General features: G+C 40.7%; 1 protein-coding gene across 2 annotated transcripts in view; it reads left to right on the plus strand.

The window, feature by feature from the left end:
- Positions 1 to 22267, plus strand: part of capn15 (calpain 15) — a 51814-nt gene that overhangs the window by 23718 nt on the left and 5829 nt on the right. For both annotated transcript variants that reach the window (XM_055057893.1, XM_055057892.1), the window contains exons 2-9: positions 335 to 1943; positions 9742 to 9950; positions 12223 to 12406; positions 13372 to 13595; positions 15951 to 16076; positions 17104 to 17256; positions 21379 to 21540; positions 21619 to 21854. In XM_055057893.1, coding sequence (XP_054913868.1) covers positions 357 to 1943; positions 9742 to 9950; positions 12223 to 12406; positions 13372 to 13595; positions 15951 to 16076; positions 17104 to 17256; positions 21379 to 21540; positions 21619 to 21854 — 2881 coding nt within the window. In that variant the 5' untranslated portion in view covers positions 335 to 356. The remainder of the gene's footprint in view (positions 1 to 334; positions 1944 to 9741; positions 9951 to 12222; positions 12407 to 13371; positions 13596 to 15950; positions 16077 to 17103; positions 17257 to 21378; positions 21541 to 21618; positions 21855 to 22267) is intronic.

The following is a 22267-nucleotide window of genomic DNA, read 5'->3' on the forward strand; positions in this document are numbered from 1 at the left end:
AAAGTGGCTTATGAACATGTCACTAAAAAGAAAGCCTGGAGATACCAGTGGAAAGTTTCTGAGGATGATTTGCGGAGCTTTTGCTTTTGAACACTATTACGACACATAGTATGTTCACATGCTGCGCCCCACACTGACTAACTGCATCTTTACACCTAAAATAAAATTACTCATGTTGGGCTATCTACTGGCTGGAATAAAGTTTGTTTTTTGCCAATGCAACTCCAGTCTAAATCTCAAATAGCTGTAAAATGTTATTAGTGCACACAACACTGGTAGTAAAGAACTTATTTGATCTCCATGTGTTTCTAACAGAGTTTGTTTTTGTTTGCAGCCATTCCCACTCTCCTGGTTCTATGGCTGCAGCAGTGCGAAGCAGCGAGTGGTCATGTGGACGCTGCACCTTCCTGAACGCAGGCGCGGCGCCCCGCTGCTCCATCTGCGAGGCGCCGCGCCAGAAACCCGATCTGAACCAAATCCTGCGGCTGAGCAGCACTGAGGAGCAACGCTGGGCCTGCCCACGCTGTACGCTCAACAACCCACAGGGATCTGGAGCCTGCTCGGTCTGTGGCTTCGGCCCATCGTCCGCCACCAACACCCCACCTACCACAACCATAGCCGTCACTGCCAATGGCCTCCCATCTGCTCCAACTGAGCCCTCGACACCCACAGTCACCCCCACGGTACTACTTGAGCCCAATGGACAGCATCCGGTCAAAGAGGACGCGTTGCGCCGCTCGGAGAGTAATGGAGAAGTGAGTGGCCATGAAGGGCAGAACCCTGGTTGGGCTTGTGCCCGGTGTACGCTCCACAACACCCCAGTGGCTCTATCATGCTCAGCCTGCGGCGGACCCAGAAAACTGTCTCTGCCTAAAATCCCCCCAGAGGCACTGGTAGTACCGGAGGTGCGTACGCCTGTCGTCGGGTTTCCCGTTCACCCAGCACCGTCAGCACCCTTAGTCATCGACCTCACAGAGGAGTCCAACACCCCCACTCCGCCTGATACTCAAGAATCTCCCCAGGTTTCGTCACAGGGTCTCTCTTCGCCTTATCCAACATTCCCGTCCCTCCAGAACAACCCCGTGCCCCGCAGCCGGAGAGAGGTCCCCCCACCAGTCCGCCCGCAAAGCCAAGGCACCAACAGTCCCAGCCCCACCTCCCCGTCTACGGCCGTCGTGCCCCCGCAGCTGGGCCCGCAGCGGCCAGCCAAGCCCAAACACGCACAACCCCAAGAAGTTTCGTACCCCAGCAAGCGCCTCAGCATCTTGGAAGAAGAAGACCCTCAGCACCACCCGCTGACTCCGGCTAACCCCACCTGGAAGTGCCCCAGCTGCTCTTTGCCCAATGCTGTTAGCTCAGCCAAGTGTGAGGGCTGCCGATCGTCAAGGGCTGGCGCTGACCTCATCGACCTGGTAGGTTGTGAAACGGTACGATTTACCCCAGCTAGTCCATCCAGTCCGGACTTTAGCACCTGGGCGTGCTCCAAGTGCACCCTGCGGAACCCCACCGGCACACCCAAGTGCTCAGCTTGTGGTTCTTCCAAACTGCACGGCTTTCAGGAGCAGCAGACCTCTCGCTGTTGTTCACACTGCGGCTCCACTTCGTGCTCTTGTCCACCCTCCTCCACCCCGTCGGGTCATAAAGCACGAAAACAGGCCCGGGTCTTCCCTTCCGCTGCCGGCGCTTCCTCCGGTTCGTCGGCCTCCGCCTCGTCTGGCCTCCAGGAGAAAGCAGGACAGTGGAGCTGCCCTGCATGCACGCTTCTCAACGACGTCAAGGCCAAGAACTGTGCAGCGTGCCACACAGCGCAGCAGTACCTCACCCTGCGCAAGGTGGTGAAGCCCCTGAAGAGGAGGGAGAGCATGCATGTGGAGGCTCGCCGACGGAACGATGAGGGAGAAGCCAAGGAGCTGTGGGAGAACATCGTCAGCTTCTGCAGAGAGGTAAGAGGAGCTTTAAACATGACCTTTTCTGCTTCCCTAAACAGGTTAAGATCACTCTGCAGGCTTTATAAATGATTTTCATTATGCTTTTTGCACAAAATAATTTATAAATAATGAGATTTTAGTCCGGTCAGTTCTGCCTATTTTGAGCGCCTTTCAGAAGGAGCTGTCACTTTAAATCCAAATAAGCTCCTGGCCACGCCCCCCAACTCAACGTTTTACAGTCACAAACAGATGCGCGATTATTCAACCGTACATCTTTGAAAAGGAAAAATGGAGTCTCCTCCACAACCAATAAGAATGTAACAAGTGGTTTCTGGATGGTAAGTCAACAAGAAAGCACTTGTCTTTTCCAGCAGCCATTGTACAGTGCATACAGTGGTAAAACCAGCTGACCATACATGCTGGAGTTGGTAGGTAACAGAAAAGAAGAAGGTTTTTGATATGACTCGTTTTCGAGACACAGAAAGGAATAAACTTATTGCCAAAAATCAGCTTGGTTTGTGTTTTTAAGCACTGAGGCTGGATTTAGAAACAGTATGAATTCAAATGGATGAAATAAAACATGCAAAATAAATTAAGAGCACATTAACCAATATTAGACCAACGTACTTAGTGGTTTGTTGTTCCCCAGCCAGAGAATCAGAACAGGTAATTTTTGCATTAATAAAATGACACTTAGAAATGATAAAACTGAATCCTTTTCCCTATAGCAGTGCAGACCTTCAGTTTATTTACATAAATCTCGCTATTGATCTCATCATCTCTGCAGTCATATGTCTTAGTACTGCCAGCCTAATTTAGAAACGCTGTCTGTAAACAACAGCTGGTGTTTGTAGACACTCTTTACTGCTTCAAGCCTGATCTATAAAAACCAGAGAGTGATGTTAAAATGCCGCAAAGGCAGAAAATTGATGCTAAAATGCTGCAGCTCTTTTCGTGGAGTTAATTAAAACTGAGCGTTCCTATTATTCTGATGCTAATCTGACTTTTTTCAGTCTTTTGGTGGCTCTGCCTTGGATGGGGCGAATTCAGAGTCTAAAGCGACGCTTAAGATTGAAACGTTGGTTCATCTTCTCAGACCCTCGTCCAGGTCGGGGTGAAAGTCGTTTTTATCTCCGAGAGTCTGGAAAACTGGGAATGTGGAGGAACACGGAGAGTTTAATGTTTCAGAGTGTTCCTGTCCTACTGTCCATCCGTTCCCTCAAGGATTTAAGGAATTTTATCCATCCATCCTTTAAGTCACTCTATATTCATCCATTCATCTGCTCAGCATCCTTTCAGCCAACCATTATCCATCATCCGTCAATCTCCTCCAAAAGTTAAAGAGCGTTTTCTCTTTTGCAGTAAAATGAGATCTTATTACTTTAAAGCTTTCAGTTTTCCCATAAAAAAATGTTTGAGGACATTTCCTGAAAGCTCAGGTCTGCCCAGAAGAATTTTAAATCGTGCGTCAGTAACCGCTCCGTTTTAACGGACCTCTCCCTGAAACTGAAACAGGCCGGGCCGCGGATCTGTTGCATTTCCACTTTGGTCTCAGATACGGGCCAGATAAGACGGATTCAAAGCTTGTGTCTCATCGCTTACGACGGCGTGTGTTGGCGTCAGAGCTGCTGCGCGGGATCAAGTAACGGCTCAGAGGAACTAAAGTCATCAAGTTCAATTCGACTGCACTGACCCAGAACTACTCCTGCCAATAATCTGCTTCTCTTCTGGCTCATCAAATTGGATAATTTTTCTCCAAAAAGCAAAATCGGTTTTATTTATATTTTTCTTGTTTGTTTGTTTTTATTAACTGCAAAAAATACATACAAAACACCTGCTTGGTGTAAAGTGTCGTTCCCAACATGACAATAAAAAAGATAATAAAACTTAATTCTTTAAATGATCATTCTGGTCGACTTTGAGACCATTAATGTGTAGATGAAAACTTCTATGTTTTTTGAAAGGTTTCAAAAGCTATAATTTTGTCAAAATTGTTGATTAAAAAAAAAATATATATATATACATAATTTTTTTTTTTTTCAGGAAATATCATCAGTTATATTAACTACTCGCACTATAAAAAAGTCAGATTTATGGTAAAATACTATAAAATTCTGACAACTTCAGAATTTTAACAAATTTTACTGCAAATTAGAGAAATTTACCGAATGGAAATTACCATATTTATTTGGTAAAAATTCGTCCTGTAATATTCTGGTAACTATCAATGTCTGTATTTTACCATAAAAATCTTGTCTTTTCGTTTTACAGTGTATGGCAGGTCTTCCCAAAAATACTTTAACATATTTGTGGTGGTTTTAGTGTTTCAGAATGTAAAGTAGAAAAATCAGACTTCTGTTTTATGGTGAAACTGCTTCCACTCAAGTTTAGTTTTGTTTAAAAATAACAGAATGAAACAAATGGTACAATACATATTGCATATTCGTAAAACTTGGTGAAACAAAAACAAAGCCCTGATTGATTTTGTGCTTTTCACTCATCATAAGGGTGAAAAAGCAAAGATATCTCTAAGCAGTGCAGAAATCATATTTATAAGCAGCGCATACTTCATGTGCTCTTGGAGTTTCTGAGCACATTTCCCTTAAATTAGCTCTTCATGTCGCTGTGGTTCTGCTTCTGATCCCTTTCAATCTCTCAATCCTAATAGCTTCTGTGATTCTCTGTTTCCCTTTGATTTATTCGCCACATTTATAGTATCAGCAGCTGAAAGCTAAATGAGCTGCACGTCCAAAGAGCTTTTATATCCACAGGTTCTTCATTCTGATGCATTTGTCTGTAATATGTACCAGCAGAGCCATCATTAAGGTGGGAAAATAAGTTTTTGTTATTTAAATCTACAGAGCCAGTCAGAAGTTTACATACTCTTTAACGCCGTGTTAAATTCAGGCTTCTCTTCAGCAGATGAATATGTAACAAATGTTTCACTTTTGGGCTACCAGACTATCAAATATCTGGATTAATAGAAAATGACAAAAATGCCTCAAAGTTTATTTTTGTCTTTTGCATTTTTTTAAAAAAAAATTTACGTTCTAATATAGCAATAAATCAATTAGTTTCATGATTAGGCCAATCATAATAACAAATTTAGCTGGAGAATAAATTGTCCCAGAACTTATTGTGATAAACGATAATATCGATAAGATAATAATGGCATAATAATGCAAGAACACATTCTGAACGGTCAATAAACTTAAAATTTTAGAAAAAGACATTTAAAATATCCTAAATAAATCAAGAAAACAACAGAAACAACAAATACAATGAATTATGAAGTCTCTGTAAACAAAATTTCCTTTCAAAAGTCGCCTAGTTGAGACCAAAGCACCAGACTGGAGACTTTTATCATTCAGTTTTTGGCAGAAAGAGAAAAATGACGAATCAGGCAGGTGAAAATGATTGAGTTTCTTTTAATTTATCATGTGATTAATTGGTTTATAGTTTATTGTGACAAGCCTACACATGATAAACTAAAACAAACGCAACAATTTCCATTTGTATGATGGACGACAGAAATCTTCACTCTGCTGCTTTAGGTATCGACTGAAAAAAATGTTTTTTGTCTCCAGTGTTAAATGTTCATTATAATATTAAGGTTCCTGATCTTTTAGCATATGTTCTTGCTATTATTATGTTATTATATTAGGCCGTTATCCTACTTGAGAATGGTTTAGAAACAGCAATATTATTGTGCATCGCGATAACGTCTTGGATAATTTATTATTTTCTTTAATGTTCATAGATCAAACCACTTTGAAACCACTTTGAACTCCTTTGTTCAGGTTCTGATTGGTCCAATTCCCTGCAACAGCTGTTTGGAGACACAAAGCTGCCCTCCCTAGAAACTCTGGGCTCAGATGTGGCAACCTTTATGTTCCCGCTTTGTGTGACCCGGCGTCGAGCTCAGGTCTGCCGAGCAGAACCTCTGATGAGCCTTTATTAGGTTGTCATGGATATGTGCCGGAGCCAGTCGGAGGGGTCCGTTTAAAACCCGATCGTCAGGACCGCTCACTCTGAAGCTAATGACACAAATCTGATTAAACGTGAGGAAATGCCGACGCAGCAGAGCTCTGAGGCGTTCAGATTCAGGTACCAGGATTTGTTCGGATGACTGAGTGTGTGTGGCCCGTTAACACGCCAGCATTGCACCAATCATCCCGTGTTTACTGAAGTGAGCTTTAGGATGCATTATTAATGGCGTCTTTGAAAGTCACAGGGCACGGCTGTGTAAGCGTGGGAGGCAGCTTGACTCAGTAGAGAGGAAGGATATGGCATATTCTCCTCTCGCTGCCTAATTTGAGTCCTTTCTCTCCTGGACTCATATTTTAACTCTTTAGCTCTGCTTCTCTGGGATCTTCAAAGTGATTTCTCATCTCCTTCCCTTCATATCTGTCCCCACATATGTTTTATTCTCCTTTTTTCTGCTGATATCTCAAAATATTACACTCCATCCACTCAACTGCTCTCATTTCCAGTGCTTGCAACAACGTGTGTGCTAATGCTAAGGTGAACACGGGGCAGAAACCTATATTTAGCAGCAGAACAAGACGGGAGTGGAAGTGAATTTAATCATTATCAGCATAATTTCCTGCTGTTTTTTTTGTACAATGGTGCAAAAAAGGACCATACCTTGCAACATCATTCACACCCCTTAAACTTTTCTTACTAAAACTCTGTGTTTTTACTGAAATTTTATGTGATAAAAGAAAAAAGGATTTCAGAGAACAGGCAGCGGGTTGAAGACCAAGAAGACAACAAACAGACAACAATCGCTTCAATTGTTTTAAAAATTGATGGGATGTTTTTTTTTTTTATTACATCAACAGTCAAAATGTGCAGAATGAAGCATCCCCATGTGTAGAAAATGTCCTATTCAAAGTCTAGAACTAAATATAAAAGCAAGACTTTTCAACTTTTTCAGCCAGTTTTATACTTTTGCACTGCACTGAGAAGTAATGCTGATGTAAACATTCGTCTTCCTAATTCATCTGATTGAAGGTAATAAAACTGAAACCAGAAGAAACCCTCAGCAGAGGAAGTTTAATCCCAATGAAAGCTTTCTGTTTCCCTTTTTTTTTTACACGTTGGCAGAGCAGCTATGGATCTACAGCGGATGTTTCAGCCTGCGTGATTGTTTTTCTTGCCTTTTTATTGGATCAAGCAGATGGTGTTGTTGTTGAAATGTAAGTACAGGCTATTGCAGGCTTTGGCCATATTACACCAGGCAGCAAAGCCCAACAGCAGAGCTGCAGTCATGTCATAAAAAATATTATTTTCTCACCTGAGGCTCATTAGTCTCTGCTGGTCGTTGGATTTTGACTTTCTTTGATTGATTTTTGTTTTATTTTTTTCTTCTAAGAGCGCTCGATGCCGGCGCTCCAGAGGCTGTCGGCTCAGAAGTAAACACCACTTGTAAACTGTGAAATATTTCAAGGCTCTTTCTTAGAGATCAACAGAAACAGGCTCCAGATTTTCTGCTTCTTCTTTTTTTTTTTTTTTTTTTGCCGCCCTTTACTCCAGCTGGTTGTTGAAGTTCTGACTAATTCCCTCCGTTCTGCTCGTGCCAGCCTGTTCCCGGACAGTTTTGTCTGCGTCTCTAATAAGGACTCCGCTGTGAAATCCCGTCCTATGGCTCTTTGTCTGCAGATTTGAGATATCATTGAGTCACATGTAGATATTTGGTAGCGAGCTTTCTTCCCTACGGAGATGCAGGTCCGCCTGCCAGCTCTGTGTAGTCTGGGAGACGACGGGATCGCAGCAGGTTTTCCCTGCGCAGCGTTGAATTTGCTGATTCAGGTCGGAGGTCTTAACATGCTGGCACCGGTTCAGGGACTGAATCAGAGACGGTGTGGCCATGTTTACTTGGCAAAGACTCTCATACATGCTAATGGATGCCTCATCCTGACATGTGCAAATAAAAGAAAATGAATTGCTCTTTTTTAAGATTCATTTTTATTTTTGTCCCTTATTGCTGGAATTAAGGAGGCAGTATCGTGCTCTTAACTCAAGTTAATCCTTTAATCTCACATAGCAACCAGTCAGCTGTGCAAAATGCACCGTTAGACGAGTCACGGCTTCGAAGCGTAGTTTCAGCTCCTTCAGACTAGCCTGTAGCAATTAGCAAACGCCTGGTGCAACTAGGAGCAGCTTCTCAATGAAACCCAATTTCAAGAGGTTAAAGTAGGAAGTAAATTTCTGTTTTTAAGTGATATAAAATGTTAACTTTAAGTAGACATATCTTCATGAGACTGTCTTGGTAAGGAGGAGTATCTTCAGTCATAGGCTTCTTCGGATTCGCTGTAATGCAGACTGCTACAGGAGATCTTTCCTGCCAACAGCTGGCAGTGTCCACAATAACACTTGAATTAAATATTTAACAAATACGGCACTTTTTTAGCAACTGAAGGCATAATAGTTACTTGATTATAGTATAAAATTCCTGGAAAATCCATAATTCTGCCCCTTTAACATTGCAGACAGGTTAGTGGTCTTTGCCCTGCACAGGGTTCAGGTTTAAGCCTGTGACCTCCACATCCTGTAAGCCATATGGGACGGTCGAGGTGGAGCGGATGCATCGGAGTGACTCCGTCTGGGAACCGCTGCAGCATCAAGGCTGCAGAATAGGATTGTGGGGGATGGTTAGCAATCAATTCGCTTCACTGTGAGCCACCAGTTGTGCCTTGCAACACAACAGGCCCGGCTCACTCCTTCCACAACGAAAGGAAACAGAAAACGTTTTGCTGTGTGCCCTCTGTGGCGCACTCAGAGCAGCAGATGCTGTCGCTTTGGATGTCTTTATATGCCAACTCATCCATGTATGAGAAACAGTGGCAGCAGGAATTAAGTGGAAGTATGAAACGTTTCAAAGAGGAAGCAGTTAAAATGGCACCTGAAAGAGACGTTAATGGATTTTCTACTAACAAAATACACTTAAATTCAAATAACAGCATGAATAAAAGAAAATGGATGAAATGATGCTTATATGACTTCAAACTTATTTCTGTTTTTACATCCCAGCTACTGTGGAGTTTAATTTACAGGAGGACGTTTTAGTTATCTGCTGGGCAATATAGACTTAAAGGTTTATAGCCATCTTTTGTGGCGCTGTTGTGATTAATAAAACTGATTATAATAGACATTCTTTACTTTAGCTAATTGTATGGCTGTGACTGCATGGCACAGAAATTACGGCCCCACAAAAGCAGATATTAGTCTTGAGAAACATTTATCTTTGTAAAACGTTTTTTAAGACAACACTCCCATAAAGAAGTGGGATTTGTATCACTAAAATGCTCATATTTTTAAAAATTACTGATAATTATTGATACATTTTTATTGAACAAACAGTGAAAATTGTAAAAAACAAAAAAAACAAAAACAGCATTTCAAAGAATTTTTATACTTCACTGGTTAGAATTTATCATGAATACCATAAATCTAAATTTATTACGATAAATAAGTGATACAATAAATGGCCACCACGATTGTTATATAGTTTCTCTTGTTGTTTTTCTTTCTATTTTGTCTCTATGCATCATGATAAATCTGAAAATGATCTTTCAACCCTCCACTTGATGTCTCGTGACCCCCTGAGGGATCCCGCCCCCCACTTTTGGAACCCTTGTTCTAATAAGTCTAAAGCTGATATTGTTAAAATAGTTCCTGCAATGTTATAGCTACTAATATGATTCATATCCTGAAAGAAAAGAAATGAGGTGCAGATGCAGAGTACCGTTTGCCGAGCTTTGAGCGAATCCTCTTCAACGTCTGCCGTCTCTTTCTCGTGTTTTTCCAGAACTCTGTGAACTTCGTGGACGACAGTTTCCCCCCAGGCCCTCGCTCCGTGGGCTTCCCCGACGGCGACAGCGTCCAGCAGCGGATCAAAAAGTGGCTGCGTCCCCACGAGATCAACTGCAGCAACTTTAAAGACAGAGGTGTCAAATGGTCCGTCTTCCGCACGCCGCGGCCCTCCGACATCCTCCAAGGGCTCCTCGGAAACTGCTGGTGAGGATCTGGAAGTGCATCCAAAACGCACACAGTCCCAACAAATCTGCGACTGAAAACGGTCTGAAGTTAGAAACAAAAGGTTTAGGAGATGACAAAAGTTGGCTCAAACTAAGGGGAGGAAGTAACACGTCTTATTTGAAGTGTACTAAGATATTTCCACTAGAAGCAGAAGATTTTGTGTTTTTGCAGTGCAGAGCTCATTAATCTGTGTGCCCTTCAGAGGGCCTGCTGAGTGTTTCCATCTTCCATCTTCCTCCACACACATACAGGAACAGTTAAATGTCCAAATCCAAGTTTCCACTTCATCACCAGGACACAGGTTATCAAACATCGCCCTCTCCAGAGGCAACTCGGTTCTGTCACGACAGGATGTAACCCAGATTCTCACAGTCGAGGGAACTACTGAGCGCTCCTCACCTTCGTCCTTGGAAATGGTCGCAGCTGAACGCGACTTCACAATAACGTCATCCATCGTCTGGACCAGAGGTTGCAGATGTTTTTACTCTCAGTCCAGCTGAAGTCAAACTGGTTTAGAGCCTGAAATGTGAACTTAATAAATATCTACTACAGGGAAAAGTGAACGCTTTTTTTCTGTTTTTATGTTTTAAAACATTTACACAAAAGAGGATTGATTTTTTTTTTTAAATGAGATGTTTCCAACGTCATAATGAACAAAAACATATCACGGATGCTTGTGTCATTTTGTTATGGAAGTTTAATGCAGAGTTTCTTCCATAAAAAAGCTAAAATCTACGTTTATTTGAAGCCATCTGTTGGGTCTGTACTTTTTAGTCAGATTAGAGGAACATTGTGGACGTTTGCACACAGAAACTCTTTTCGCTTCAAATATATTTGGAATGCCTTTTCCCTAAAATAAGCATACTAGCCATTTTGTTATTTATTAGCTATGTATATTGTACTGACTAGAGAAAGTATAAGACAATATGGTGGTGATACCGCGCATGCTACCGGCAGCATTTTGGCTAATGTTACCAGTTTTAATAATTTTAGATTTACTCTCATGTTTGCATACTTAATGGAGTAAGTCCATGTTAGTCAGCATGCTTGTGATTCTCCACATGCTATCGATTACATTTTAGCTTGCTTTATCATCAATGCTAATTTTTAGCATGAGAACGCTGGGTTTCAACAGACGGGCACTCTTTCTTCAGTAATGTTCTAATTGTTTTTAATCTGTTACTCAGGCTGTTCTTCCATTAGATTGATGCAAACTATTCTTTTACCCATCCAGGGACCTCAGAAAATTTAGAAATCTGAATGTGGATGCTAGCATTAGCATTTTGGACATGTTTAGCATTGAGAAGCTATTCACTGACTGGCTAACTTCTTTTATTACAACTTGAACACAACAAGCTGTTTCCAGCATCCAGTCATGTGATTTTGGGGGTTTTTTGAAGCAGAAAAATTTCTTTGTCGTCCATAAATGTTGTTGCGGACGTCACGTGTGCGTCAGATTTATGGGTGCACCCGAAACACGAGAATTCAAAGGTTCCGACTCTGGACTTTTGTTTATAAAAACAAACAAAAAAACTATTATATTGCTATATATTTTGCTATTATTGCTTTAAAATTATAATTGATTGATCATAATTTAGCGTTAAAGTCTTGGTTGTAGTTTACTTTTCCCCTGCTTTGCTTCATTCACAGGTTGCTTCTGTAGATCAAACTCTCTCTTTATCATTTGTAAACTCGGTTTGGAAAATAAAATACTGCTTGTATAGAAGTTGGCAGTGAATCAGACGCATTCAAGACTAATTATATTTGCTCATTGACTCCAAGCTTCCTCTCTGTTTTTTGTTTCTTCTGCATATTTTGCTTTGAAATAAATTCCTCGTAAGTCGGATCATCATGTTGTCCCCTCTTGCCCCCCAAACATAGAAGAATTACCATTTTCAGATGGATCTGGGTTTTTCATTAACTCATTTCTCGTGCATGCTAATGAGGATTGGAGTCTCTGCTGCAGGGCAAATTAGCAGTAATGGGGAGTTAACCAGAAGGCGTGCAGATCCGACTCTCAGAATGCAATTGATTTTTGAATGAGGAGAAATTATGCAGAAAGATTCATAACTGCTCAAGGTACAACTTTGGAAAATATTTTAATGCAATGATTATGGTTTAATGGCTGCTTCTTTCTGTTGTTTCCACATCCATCCGTCAGTCCCAATCTGCTCTTCACCTCTGATTTCTCGTTCGCCTTTTCTTATTTTCCTCTATGTTCCAGGTGATTGACGGTTCTTTGTGTTTCCAGGTTCCTGAGCGCGTTGGCAGTGCTGGCGGAGCGGCCGGAGCTGGTGGAGAGAGTCATGATCACCAGAACCATCTGCCCAGAGGGCGCCTACCAGGTCCGGCTCTGCAAAGACGGGACATGGACCACGGTGCTGGTGGACGACATGCTGCCCTGCGACGACTACGGATACCTCCTCTTTTCACAGGTCAGGACCTTCAAGGAGGGATAGATTCATTTTCTATTATTAGAACAAAGCAAAAATTACAATAACTACCAAAGTGGGTTTTTTCTTCACATTTTACAACTAAAAACATTTATTAAATAAATTAGCATAAAGTATTTCATAATTGTTTATAATGTGTATATTTTTTCAACATTTCAGTTCAAAAGTAAATTGTGAAGCATGGTAGTGGCAGCATGATGCTGTTTTGATGCTTTTTTTTTTAGCAGGGATATTGAATCTGATCCAAAGTGATCAAAAAATGTAACCTGTTACATCAAGTCATATGTGTTAAAATGGCCTAGTTAAAGCACCAATCTAAATCAACTTACGAATCTATGACAGAAATAAAAATAAATGCAGATATCTATAAATATAATTAGTTTTTTATTTTTAGAATAACAGTAAGGCCATTGGATTCCTTAGACGGTTAGCATAACGTTCAAGTAATTAATTTAATAATTTTTTTTAAATTCTTTCTAAAAGCCCCTCCATTACCTCCACTACCTGGAGGAGCCCTGCAGAAACCAGAGTATTTATCTGTAGGTACTGAGACCAAAACAGCTCATTATTCCACTTTTATCACAAGCGAAGCTCCTAGGACTCCTCAGCAGCAACGGCTAATTAATCAGCAATGACTGCAAATAAAATGTTATGCAGTATGGAAGTAGTTAATAACATAAAACATACCCGCTGGAGGAAACTGTTCATCTCCACAGCAGGTAAACAACATTCCTTATTGAGATGTTATCTTGTAGAAACCAGGTTTGCACAATCGAGCATTACAAGTATGTAGGGGTGTTACCTTTTACCTTTAATCTGCTTATCGTTTTCATAAACCTTTGCACATGTCATTTGTACATTCATTGACAGATTGTCTGACTGGAATGAAAAAAATTCCACTAAAATAGAGATAACGTTCATTCTTTTTCCTCCTGATTTCACTGCAGGCACAAAGGAAGCAGCTCTGGGTGGCTCTGATCGAGAAGGCCCTGGCCAAACTCCACGGGTCCTACTTCGCCCTGCAGGCAGGGCGCGCCATCGAGGGCCTGGCCACTCTGACCGGGGCGCCCTGCGACTCCCTCATGCTCCAGGTCAGCTCCACTAATCCCCGAGAGGAACCCATCGACACCGACCTGATCTGGGCCAAGATGCTGAGCTCCAAGGAGGCTGGGTGAGAGCTGGGCGGGGCTACTGACCGCTTCAAAGTACCGACCCTTTACACGTGGCGTCACACTCTCCAGAACTCCGCCCACTCCGCCATGATGGACGTCAACACAACCATGAGCTCCTTTAAAGCTAGTCTAAAAACAAAGATCTGTAACCTTATATCACTTCTATTTAGTTGATTTCACCTTATAAATGGTCACAGAGTGCTGCAAAACAGACAAGGACGTTAACCAAACTTGTCGTTTCATTTTATAACTTTTAGTGACCAAAGATTGATAGCAATAATAATGACAGGTAAAATCCCGGATTTGCAGCAAACACTTTTACAAGGGAGGAAGACTAACATTCATGCACTTTATAAGTTTGATTAGAAAGATATCAAACGTTGCTTTATGGAGAAGGTGCGCCTAACTATTAGTAAGCATGGAAACAATGCCACACCGTCATGTCGCCTAGCATGTATGGGAAAAACTGGTTAGCATCTCGTCTTTTGTACGTTTTTAAGTTTTCTCCGGTGTAAAGGGAAACGCTGTTTATGACGTAGTGATATAAATCATGTGGTGTGAATTCAGGTAAACCCGGAAATTTGATCGACACGTCAGGAGGGAGGAGGTTCGGGTCGGTTTCTAAGCTAGCTGTTTACAACTTTTGTAAATCTATGAGCGCCAATGCGGTGTGCTACGTTCACAGACAAATTATCCGATCTCAAACCAATAGAAGCCATGAATAAACTAACAATAACAACTGAGGAAAACAATTTCAGACGCTCTATTCAAGACTCCCGTCCCTCATTTCCTGGAATGATTGAGTGACGTAGCAGCAAAGGGTCAACAGAGGGATTTTTAGTCAAAGTCACGTTGCGTCATCTGCTGTTCTACTGCGCATGTTGCCTTCAGAAGGCTGACAAGAATATATTACTCTATCCACTTAAATTATTTACAATCAGGCTGATAATTCAGAGATTATTTTGTTTGGATAATAAATCCAAACAAAAGCCGCTCGTCCAGTTGGACTTTCCACAAAAAGGACAATCTGAGTCCACTGAATTATTGCAGCAGCATTTTACCTAGGAAGAAAAATAGTTGAATAGAGAATCGCTGGGATGAAAAACGGAGACGGTACACAGTTAGCTGCATCCGTAACTCTATCTAGGGCTCTGTCCATGAAAGAGACAAGGTTAAATACGTAATTATTGGAGCATCTGGGTCCTCTGTGGCTGAAGAACAGAGAGAACATGGAGTTACTGGCTGCAATAACTCATCTGATGGATCCTTCCAGGAAGGTGACACATCCAGGCATAGAAACATCACAGCAGGCGAGAAAACATCTCACTTCTGTCAACAGTACAGCAAATAATAGATAAATGCATAGACAAAGAGGAGAAGGAGCAACTCGAGCTACAACTTAGTCTGTCTACTTGTTTCACCTCATAACTGGAAGATCTTCCTCCTGTTTTATTTGATTTTAACTCTTAAGAACTGGGAAGCCTATAGTTGGAGAAAAAATTTGATTTTATAATATTTTAAAAGCTATACCTGAAACATGCATTAACAATAAAGATTTGTTCTGTGTTGTTTGCATAATTCTCACAAAAAGATTGATCCCAGGCCCTGAGGAATGCCATAGTTAATTCTGAATTGTGAGGAATAGACTGGTATTAGTGAAATAAACCAGCTGTTCGCTTGATCCCTGCAGAATTATCTAACTAGACCAGATTTATATAGGTTTATACAGGGGTGTCCAAAGTCTGGCCCGGGGGCCATTTGCGACTCTTGGAATGACTTTGTGCGTCCCAGACCACAGTTCAAGAATAGCTCCGATTTATTTCACCAGATTGTAAATGGTGTTACACTTAAAACAACTTTAAGAAACATTTTCACTGAACAAAAAAAAATGATGCAGGCAAAATTGATCTTTTATTTACCAGAATTTATTGCTTTCATTTTAATTTAGTTGCACGTAACGCCACAATCAGTAACTCTTACTCGCGATTGTAAGAGTTACTGAATTGGTGCACCCATTTATTTATTAAAATGATTAAGTTTGTATCTTATTTTATTTGCCTTGAATACAATCAACATGAGATTCTTTCTACATAGAAAGAATCTCTAAAGGTTTTATTAAAATATGTTTTTACAATAGAATTGGTTTTGCATTTTTCAAAACGAGATAAAATTTTAGTTTCACATGATTTCTTTTTGGGGCAATAAAATAAATAAATAAATAAATAAATCATGGGCAATAAATCATGGATAAAATCAATATTTTGTTGTTTGCCAGTGTAATCCTGTAATAATTAGCATTCAGCAAAGATAAGATGAAAGTATGTGACTGCATGTGCGTTCCTTGTATTTGTTAGGTTTCTAATGGGAGCTTCTTGTGGAGGCGGGAACATGAAGGTGGACGACGCCATTTATGAGTCCTTGGGTCTGAGGCCCAGACACGCCTACTCCATTCTGGATGTTCGCGATGTTCAGGGCTACAGGTAGAAACCGCTCTGACTGCGCTCAGCGTCTTCATCCCTTTTTCTCCTCCTGTTGTTTTTCCACCATTTATTCACTGAATGGTGCAAAATGTGTTGCTTTCTCTTTGAAAATCCTTCTTCTGTTCCTCGTGGATAAATGAGCCAAAGACTTGATCACCCTTGAAAACAGATGCACATCACTTCACATTAATCAATGCAATCATTGGTGGATAGTTCATCACGAATTGAAAGCCTCTTCTGTCTTGAAAGAAGCTTAAAGTCCCAAAAATTATCACATTTAATCTGCTCAAGTGCCACATGTGGTCACTTCAATTTGCTCTGAAAATAAAAGGCTGAACAGAAAATCGTTTCGGTTTCAGGTCATTGAGGAAATTACAAAGACGTTTCAGAACTGATTGAATTTTCATTTGCTTTATCTCAGATTCACCATTTTGGGTTTTTATGATGTTTTGTAGTGAGACGGTGGAACTAAAGGTGCATTCAGACCAATTTTGTTTAGTCCGCTTTAACCCAACGCTGGTCTGCTTGCCTAGAAAGTCCGGTTCGTTTTGGGAGGCGTGAATAATCGAACACTGAGGTGGACCAAAAAACCCACGCACCGAGTTGTCAGTTCGGTTGAAGTGAACTCTGGTGTGGTTAAAATTTCTATGTGAACACCAAGTGAACTGGATCATGCTTTGATCTAAAGCACAATGCATTCTGGGTAAATGCAATCAAAACAAACATGCAAGTAATGCTGGTGGGAGAAATGGCTCCTGGATTTTTACCAAAAGAGAAATTCTATGGCTGATAAAATCCACTTGTTTTCATTTGGTGAAGTAGATTTTTATGTTATTTCTTTCAGTGGTTTTTAGTGCAGCGCCCCTACAGGGCAAGAGGGGAAAACCAGGTTTACCTGGTTTAGTTAATTTGACTCATTTCAGAGTGAAAGCAAATCGCAGCAGCAGAAAATGTAACAAACGTTACAACTTCAGTCCTGATGGACTCAAACCGAGTCTATCAGGCGTAAAAACAAGTTGTTTTGCAGGTTGCTGCGGTTGCGTAACCCTTGGGGTCGCTTCTCCTGGAACGGCAGCTGGTCGGACGAGTGGCCGGACTGGCCTCAGCACCTCCGGCACGAGCTGATGGCTCATGGCAGCAGCGAGGGCGTCTTCTGGATGGAGTACACCGACTTCATAAAGTAAGAATGATTCTACATAAAGACACCCTGCTATGGGGATATTTTGTTGTTATTGTTTTCCAGGATTAAACTTGCGCTAACTGTAAAAAGTGGATAGCCAAGCATAAGCTTCCACTAAAGGTTTATTTAGTTCATGTGTTTAAAACTTCATTCTGCTCTCTGTGTTTTGGTTGATGACCTCAAAAATGGCACAGAAAAACCATGGGACTCTTCAAAAATGGTTCAGTTTTGAAAGTGCTTGAATTTAAACTGCACAGTTTGTAATAAAATGAAACAACGTTTGATTAGAAGCCTAGATTTAGAAATAATTTATTCTTGAAAAGATAGTTTTATAAACCAAATATTTTTTTTCTCTCAGACTGAAGTTAAATGAGACAATTTTTTTCCTATTTCAGGTTAATTAGAATCACCAAAATTATTTTTATGACATATAATTTTGTTGGCGAAATTCTATCATAACACATTATTATTAACTGTAATAAATTATATTATATAATAGTGAATTGAAACTTTCCTCTTGAGTTCATTTGTATTGTTTTTATCTGGAAAAGTTTGAAAACTGACCTTGTAAATGTTTTAAAACACATGAATTTTACTGTAAAAAGTGTAAAAACGTTGAGTGAAGATAATAAACATGGAAATAAAAGCACAGATTTAATCAAATTGACCTCTTGTGATGTCATAAGAGGCTTAAGGAATCTTGTTTTTGGGAATGTAAATTTAAATTTTATTTTTACTGGTATTGTTTTACAACTGTAATATGACAATGGAAAACCTGACCTTGATATATTTACTGATAGCTGTAAATATATAAATACGTTCATCTGTCTGGAACGGTTTGAACAGCAATGCCAACTTTAATTTTCCTGGTGACTTATTTTAAACTCCTACCTCAGGGATCAGCAAACTTCACAGCTTAAAGAGCCGTTTCTGCAAAACAAAACTCATTTAAAACTCAACTGTCACATGACTTATTGCAAAAATAGACATGTTGTAATGTTAGATAAATATCTGTGCTTGCAAATTTTTGTGGAACCACAATTTTATTTGTATTTTTTGGATTCAAATAAACATAAATATGAGATAAATAGTCTTCTTTTCAGAGATAAATAGTCTTCTTTTCAGAGGGATTAAACAATAAATTTAAAAAATTAACAATCATATTTGTGAAAATTTATAACAAATATTGCAGGAAAAAATCTACTGAAACCTACATTTGTTATTCTATTTATATTTAAAAACATGTTAGTTTTGTATACTTTTAACAGGTTTAAGAACCGCTGTAGAAGCCACAGACATTTTCCATAAGTAAATACTGCAATATTGACATTTTGCAGTTTTAGTTTGAAAAACAGCGAGAATAATCTGTTAACCTAAATAAAAGTATCTGGGACAGATGCAAAGATAAATCTATTTATCACAGAATATAAACATTGTCTCCTAGCCACTTAGCATTTGGAGCCAACCACATACAGAAACTTCTACTGCTGCCCCCTAGCGGCTCCCAGGAGTCACTTCATCCTGTTGAACCGATACTGAATTCAGGTTTGTGCTGTACGCTGTCATTGCTGTGGTACTAACAGTCACTCTGACGAACTGTGTTCTCTCTCTTCATAAAAGCTGAGTCAGAGTGTGTGTGTGTGTGTGTGTGTGTGTGTGTGTGTGTGTGTGTGTGTGTGTGTGTGTGTGTGGGGTTGTGTGTGTGTGCGTGTGTGTGTGTGTGTGTGTGTGTGTGTGTGTGTGTGTGTGTGTGTGTGTGTGTGTGTGTGTGTGTGTGTGTGTGTGTGTGGGGTTGTGTGTGTGTGCGTGTGTGTGTGTGTGTGTGTGTGTGAGAGACTGGTAACACATTGCTAACTCACTTCTTCTTGATCTCCTTGTGTTTACACAAACACTGTGTGGTCATAAAGGCAGTAATTCCCAGCAGCAGCCGCCTTCCTTTAGTGCTGACGCCCCGTAACAGCTGATGTCAAACAGATTCTTAGAAAAACATCAGCGTTGTTTTAGGGTGACGTGATGGCAGACATTTAGGAATCTCTGCGGAATTAATTTCCCAGCTGGTTTTCACACCAAGCAACATTGTTTTTGTGGATTTTTAGAACATTGTGTTCACTAAAAGTCATCACACACACACACACACACACACACACACACACTGGGATGTTATTGTATGATTTCGATGGTTGCCTTGGTTGCAGCCAGAGGCTTAGATTTGTCATGCCTCTCAGTGATTGTGAAATCTTTTCCATATTGAAGTTAATCCGGTCTTTTAGTTGGATGAAACATTAAGTATCAGATTGCATTTTTTTCTTTGTTGTCTGGTTGACCATGTGAGTCTGAATCTCTTCTTCCCATAAAGTTGACCATCTTGTTTCTCTTTGTCATAAAGCTCCAGGTTTAAAAAGTATTTATTCTCTTTCAGACTCTCATGTTTTTCACCTTTCAACCTGGAAATTTGGTGCGTTTTATTGGGATTTTGCGGTTAACTAAAACACTCATGCATACTTCTGAATTTGAAGGACAATAATAGTTATCAAAATGTTATAATTGACCTCTTTAATGCTGTTTTTGTCTGCTTTGTGCTGGCAGGTTTGTGACATTCTTTAAAGTTTCTGATTAACTCCAAAGTTCAGGATTTTCCCTGCTATCCTTCCTTGCTCCCTTCCTTTTTTGTGCCCTTCTTTCCTTATCTGCCTCCTCTCTTGTGACTGTCATTTTCTTTCATTTCATTTGTTCCTCACTTCCTTCATTCGTCCTCTCATTCCTTATTTCATTTGTCCCTATTTCCTTCCTTGTCTCCTCTCCTTTGTGTCCCACCTTTCCTCCTTCCTTCTTTGTCTCCTATATTTCTTCTTTATGTCCTTCCTCCCTTTTCTCTCTCCCTAACTCTCTCCATTATTCTTTGTGTTGTACAGCTGAGTAGCTGAAGGCAAAGGGGTCCAAAGTGTGGACGGGGGGCCACTTGTGGCCCTTGTACTGATTTTCTTTGGCCCCCAATTGGAATTAAAAAATGTCACAAATTAGATGCAGATGGAGACTTTCAATTTGGAATCAGGGTGAAAATTGTTACCAACATTTTCTTACACAGGAAAATGTAAAGTACAAAACAGAGTATTTATGTTTTATGTATACCCGAGGAAAAACCAAGAGACTTTTACGAAAAAGCCGACTTCTGCTCTTTCTTAAATTTGGCTAAATATAGAAAATGTTTTGAAAGAAAGTCACCCAAATCCTGTTCTTGTTACTGAAAAAAATGTTATAAAACAAGAGCCCAAAACAACTAGATATCTTTCTTTTAATATAGCAAATGTGCAAAACCTGCTACCTATGGTATATAGGGCTATTGTAGAAAAAAATAGTAAATTTCTGCCAAATAATTTCTGAATTTCAAATGTCAAATAATTTATTTTGAAAGTGTAAAAGTTTTCTTGAAAATTTCTGAGATTAATCACAAAATTTCTGAGATTTTGACAGAAATTTACTCCCTTTTTTGATCTACAAAAACTTTTCACTTTCATAAAAATCCCTTTTAAGCGTTTAATCTACCATATTTACCGGATGACTTTATTTGCTTGATTTTAGGTTATTTTTTGGCCCACGTCTACTTTTGAGTCTAAACATTTTGGACACCTCTGGTTTAAGGGGGAAAGAAAAAACAATCATGAGTCTGTTTCTTTTTAACACGTTGAGTTCAGGGCGGCTGTTTCTTCCCAAACAGACGAAACGTGTTCGGTCCAGATAAGAAAGGCGTCGCCCTCGTTTGTTTCTGGTCCACATTCCTCCCGACAGACAGACCTGCTGCCTGCATCTGTTTTGACACATTTGTCTCGGAAACTGAAAGAGCTTGTCATCTTGATGAGCAATTTGGCTTCACTGATGAGCATCAGGTGGACAGACAGTTGATGTTGATCAGCGCTGGCGTCTTGGAACCGAAAGGAGGCGATAAAATTGAAATGGAAAGAGAATGTGTTCCTCTGCAGATCAAGATTTAAAATCAGATTTGAAAAAACAAGAATGTTAGATTTTTGTTCGATTTTGATTATTCTGACGATTAATCGATCAAAGATGAAAAATTGGTCAGTTACTAATTTTCCAAGCACGTTTTGTTTTTCTCGTCTTCTCTAGATACTTTGACTCAGTCGACATCTGTAAGATCCACTCAGACTGGCAGGAAGTGCGTCTCCAGGGTTGCTTCCCCAGCAAAGCCAGTGGCCCGGTCACCGTCACCGCCCTCACCGTGTTGGAGCGCACCGCTCTGGAGTTCGCTCTCTTCCAGGAGGGAAGCAGGTAACCTCACCGCCATCATCATCCCTTCCACCTCACCTGATCTCAGACTGACTCCGCCCCCTGCCGCCTCGCCTCCAGGCGCTCGGACACGGCCGACAGCCACCTGCTGGACCTCTGCATCATGGTGTTCCGCGCTTCGTTCGGCAGCGGCAACAAGCTGACCCTGGGCCGTCTGTTGGCCCACAGCAAGCGGGCCGTCAAGAAGTTCGTGGGCTGCGACGTGATGCTGGAGCCGGGGGAGTACGCGGTCGTCTGCTGCGCCTTCAACCACTGGCAGATGAACGTGAGCGGGACGGGAGCTCCGCCCACGCCCAGTAAGACTTCCTGTCACAATATCAAATTCTGCTGGACGGTGAATCATCCTGAAAGCTATCGCAATAAACGACAACAACATATTCTTTCAAAGAAACTTTAAATTCTGATGAACATTTAACACAGGAACTGGAAGACATTTTAAATATCCAAAATAAATAAACAAAGCAGAAACATGAATCATGAACACTGCAAAAACACAAAATGTTCATTTTTATTCAGTTTCAAGTGTAGATATCTTATTACCCTGAAGAAATCGCAGCATTGCAACCCTTCTGTCCTTCCTTTTTTCTCATCCCTTCCTTCTGACCTCATATTGAACTTTAACCTTTCATAATAAACCTAGGGGACAGCTTTCTCTCTTTGGCTCGGTTTCTGTTGTGTGTCTGTCCCGATGAAGCCGTAACCGCGGCGC

This window comes from Poeciliopsis prolifica, unplaced genomic scaffold, assembly GCF_027474105.1.
Source record: "Poeciliopsis prolifica strain line A6 unplaced genomic scaffold, Auburn_PproV2 SCAFFOLD049, whole genome shotgun sequence".
Lineage (NCBI taxonomy): Eukaryota > Metazoa > Chordata > Actinopteri > Cyprinodontiformes > Poeciliidae > Poeciliopsis > Poeciliopsis prolifica.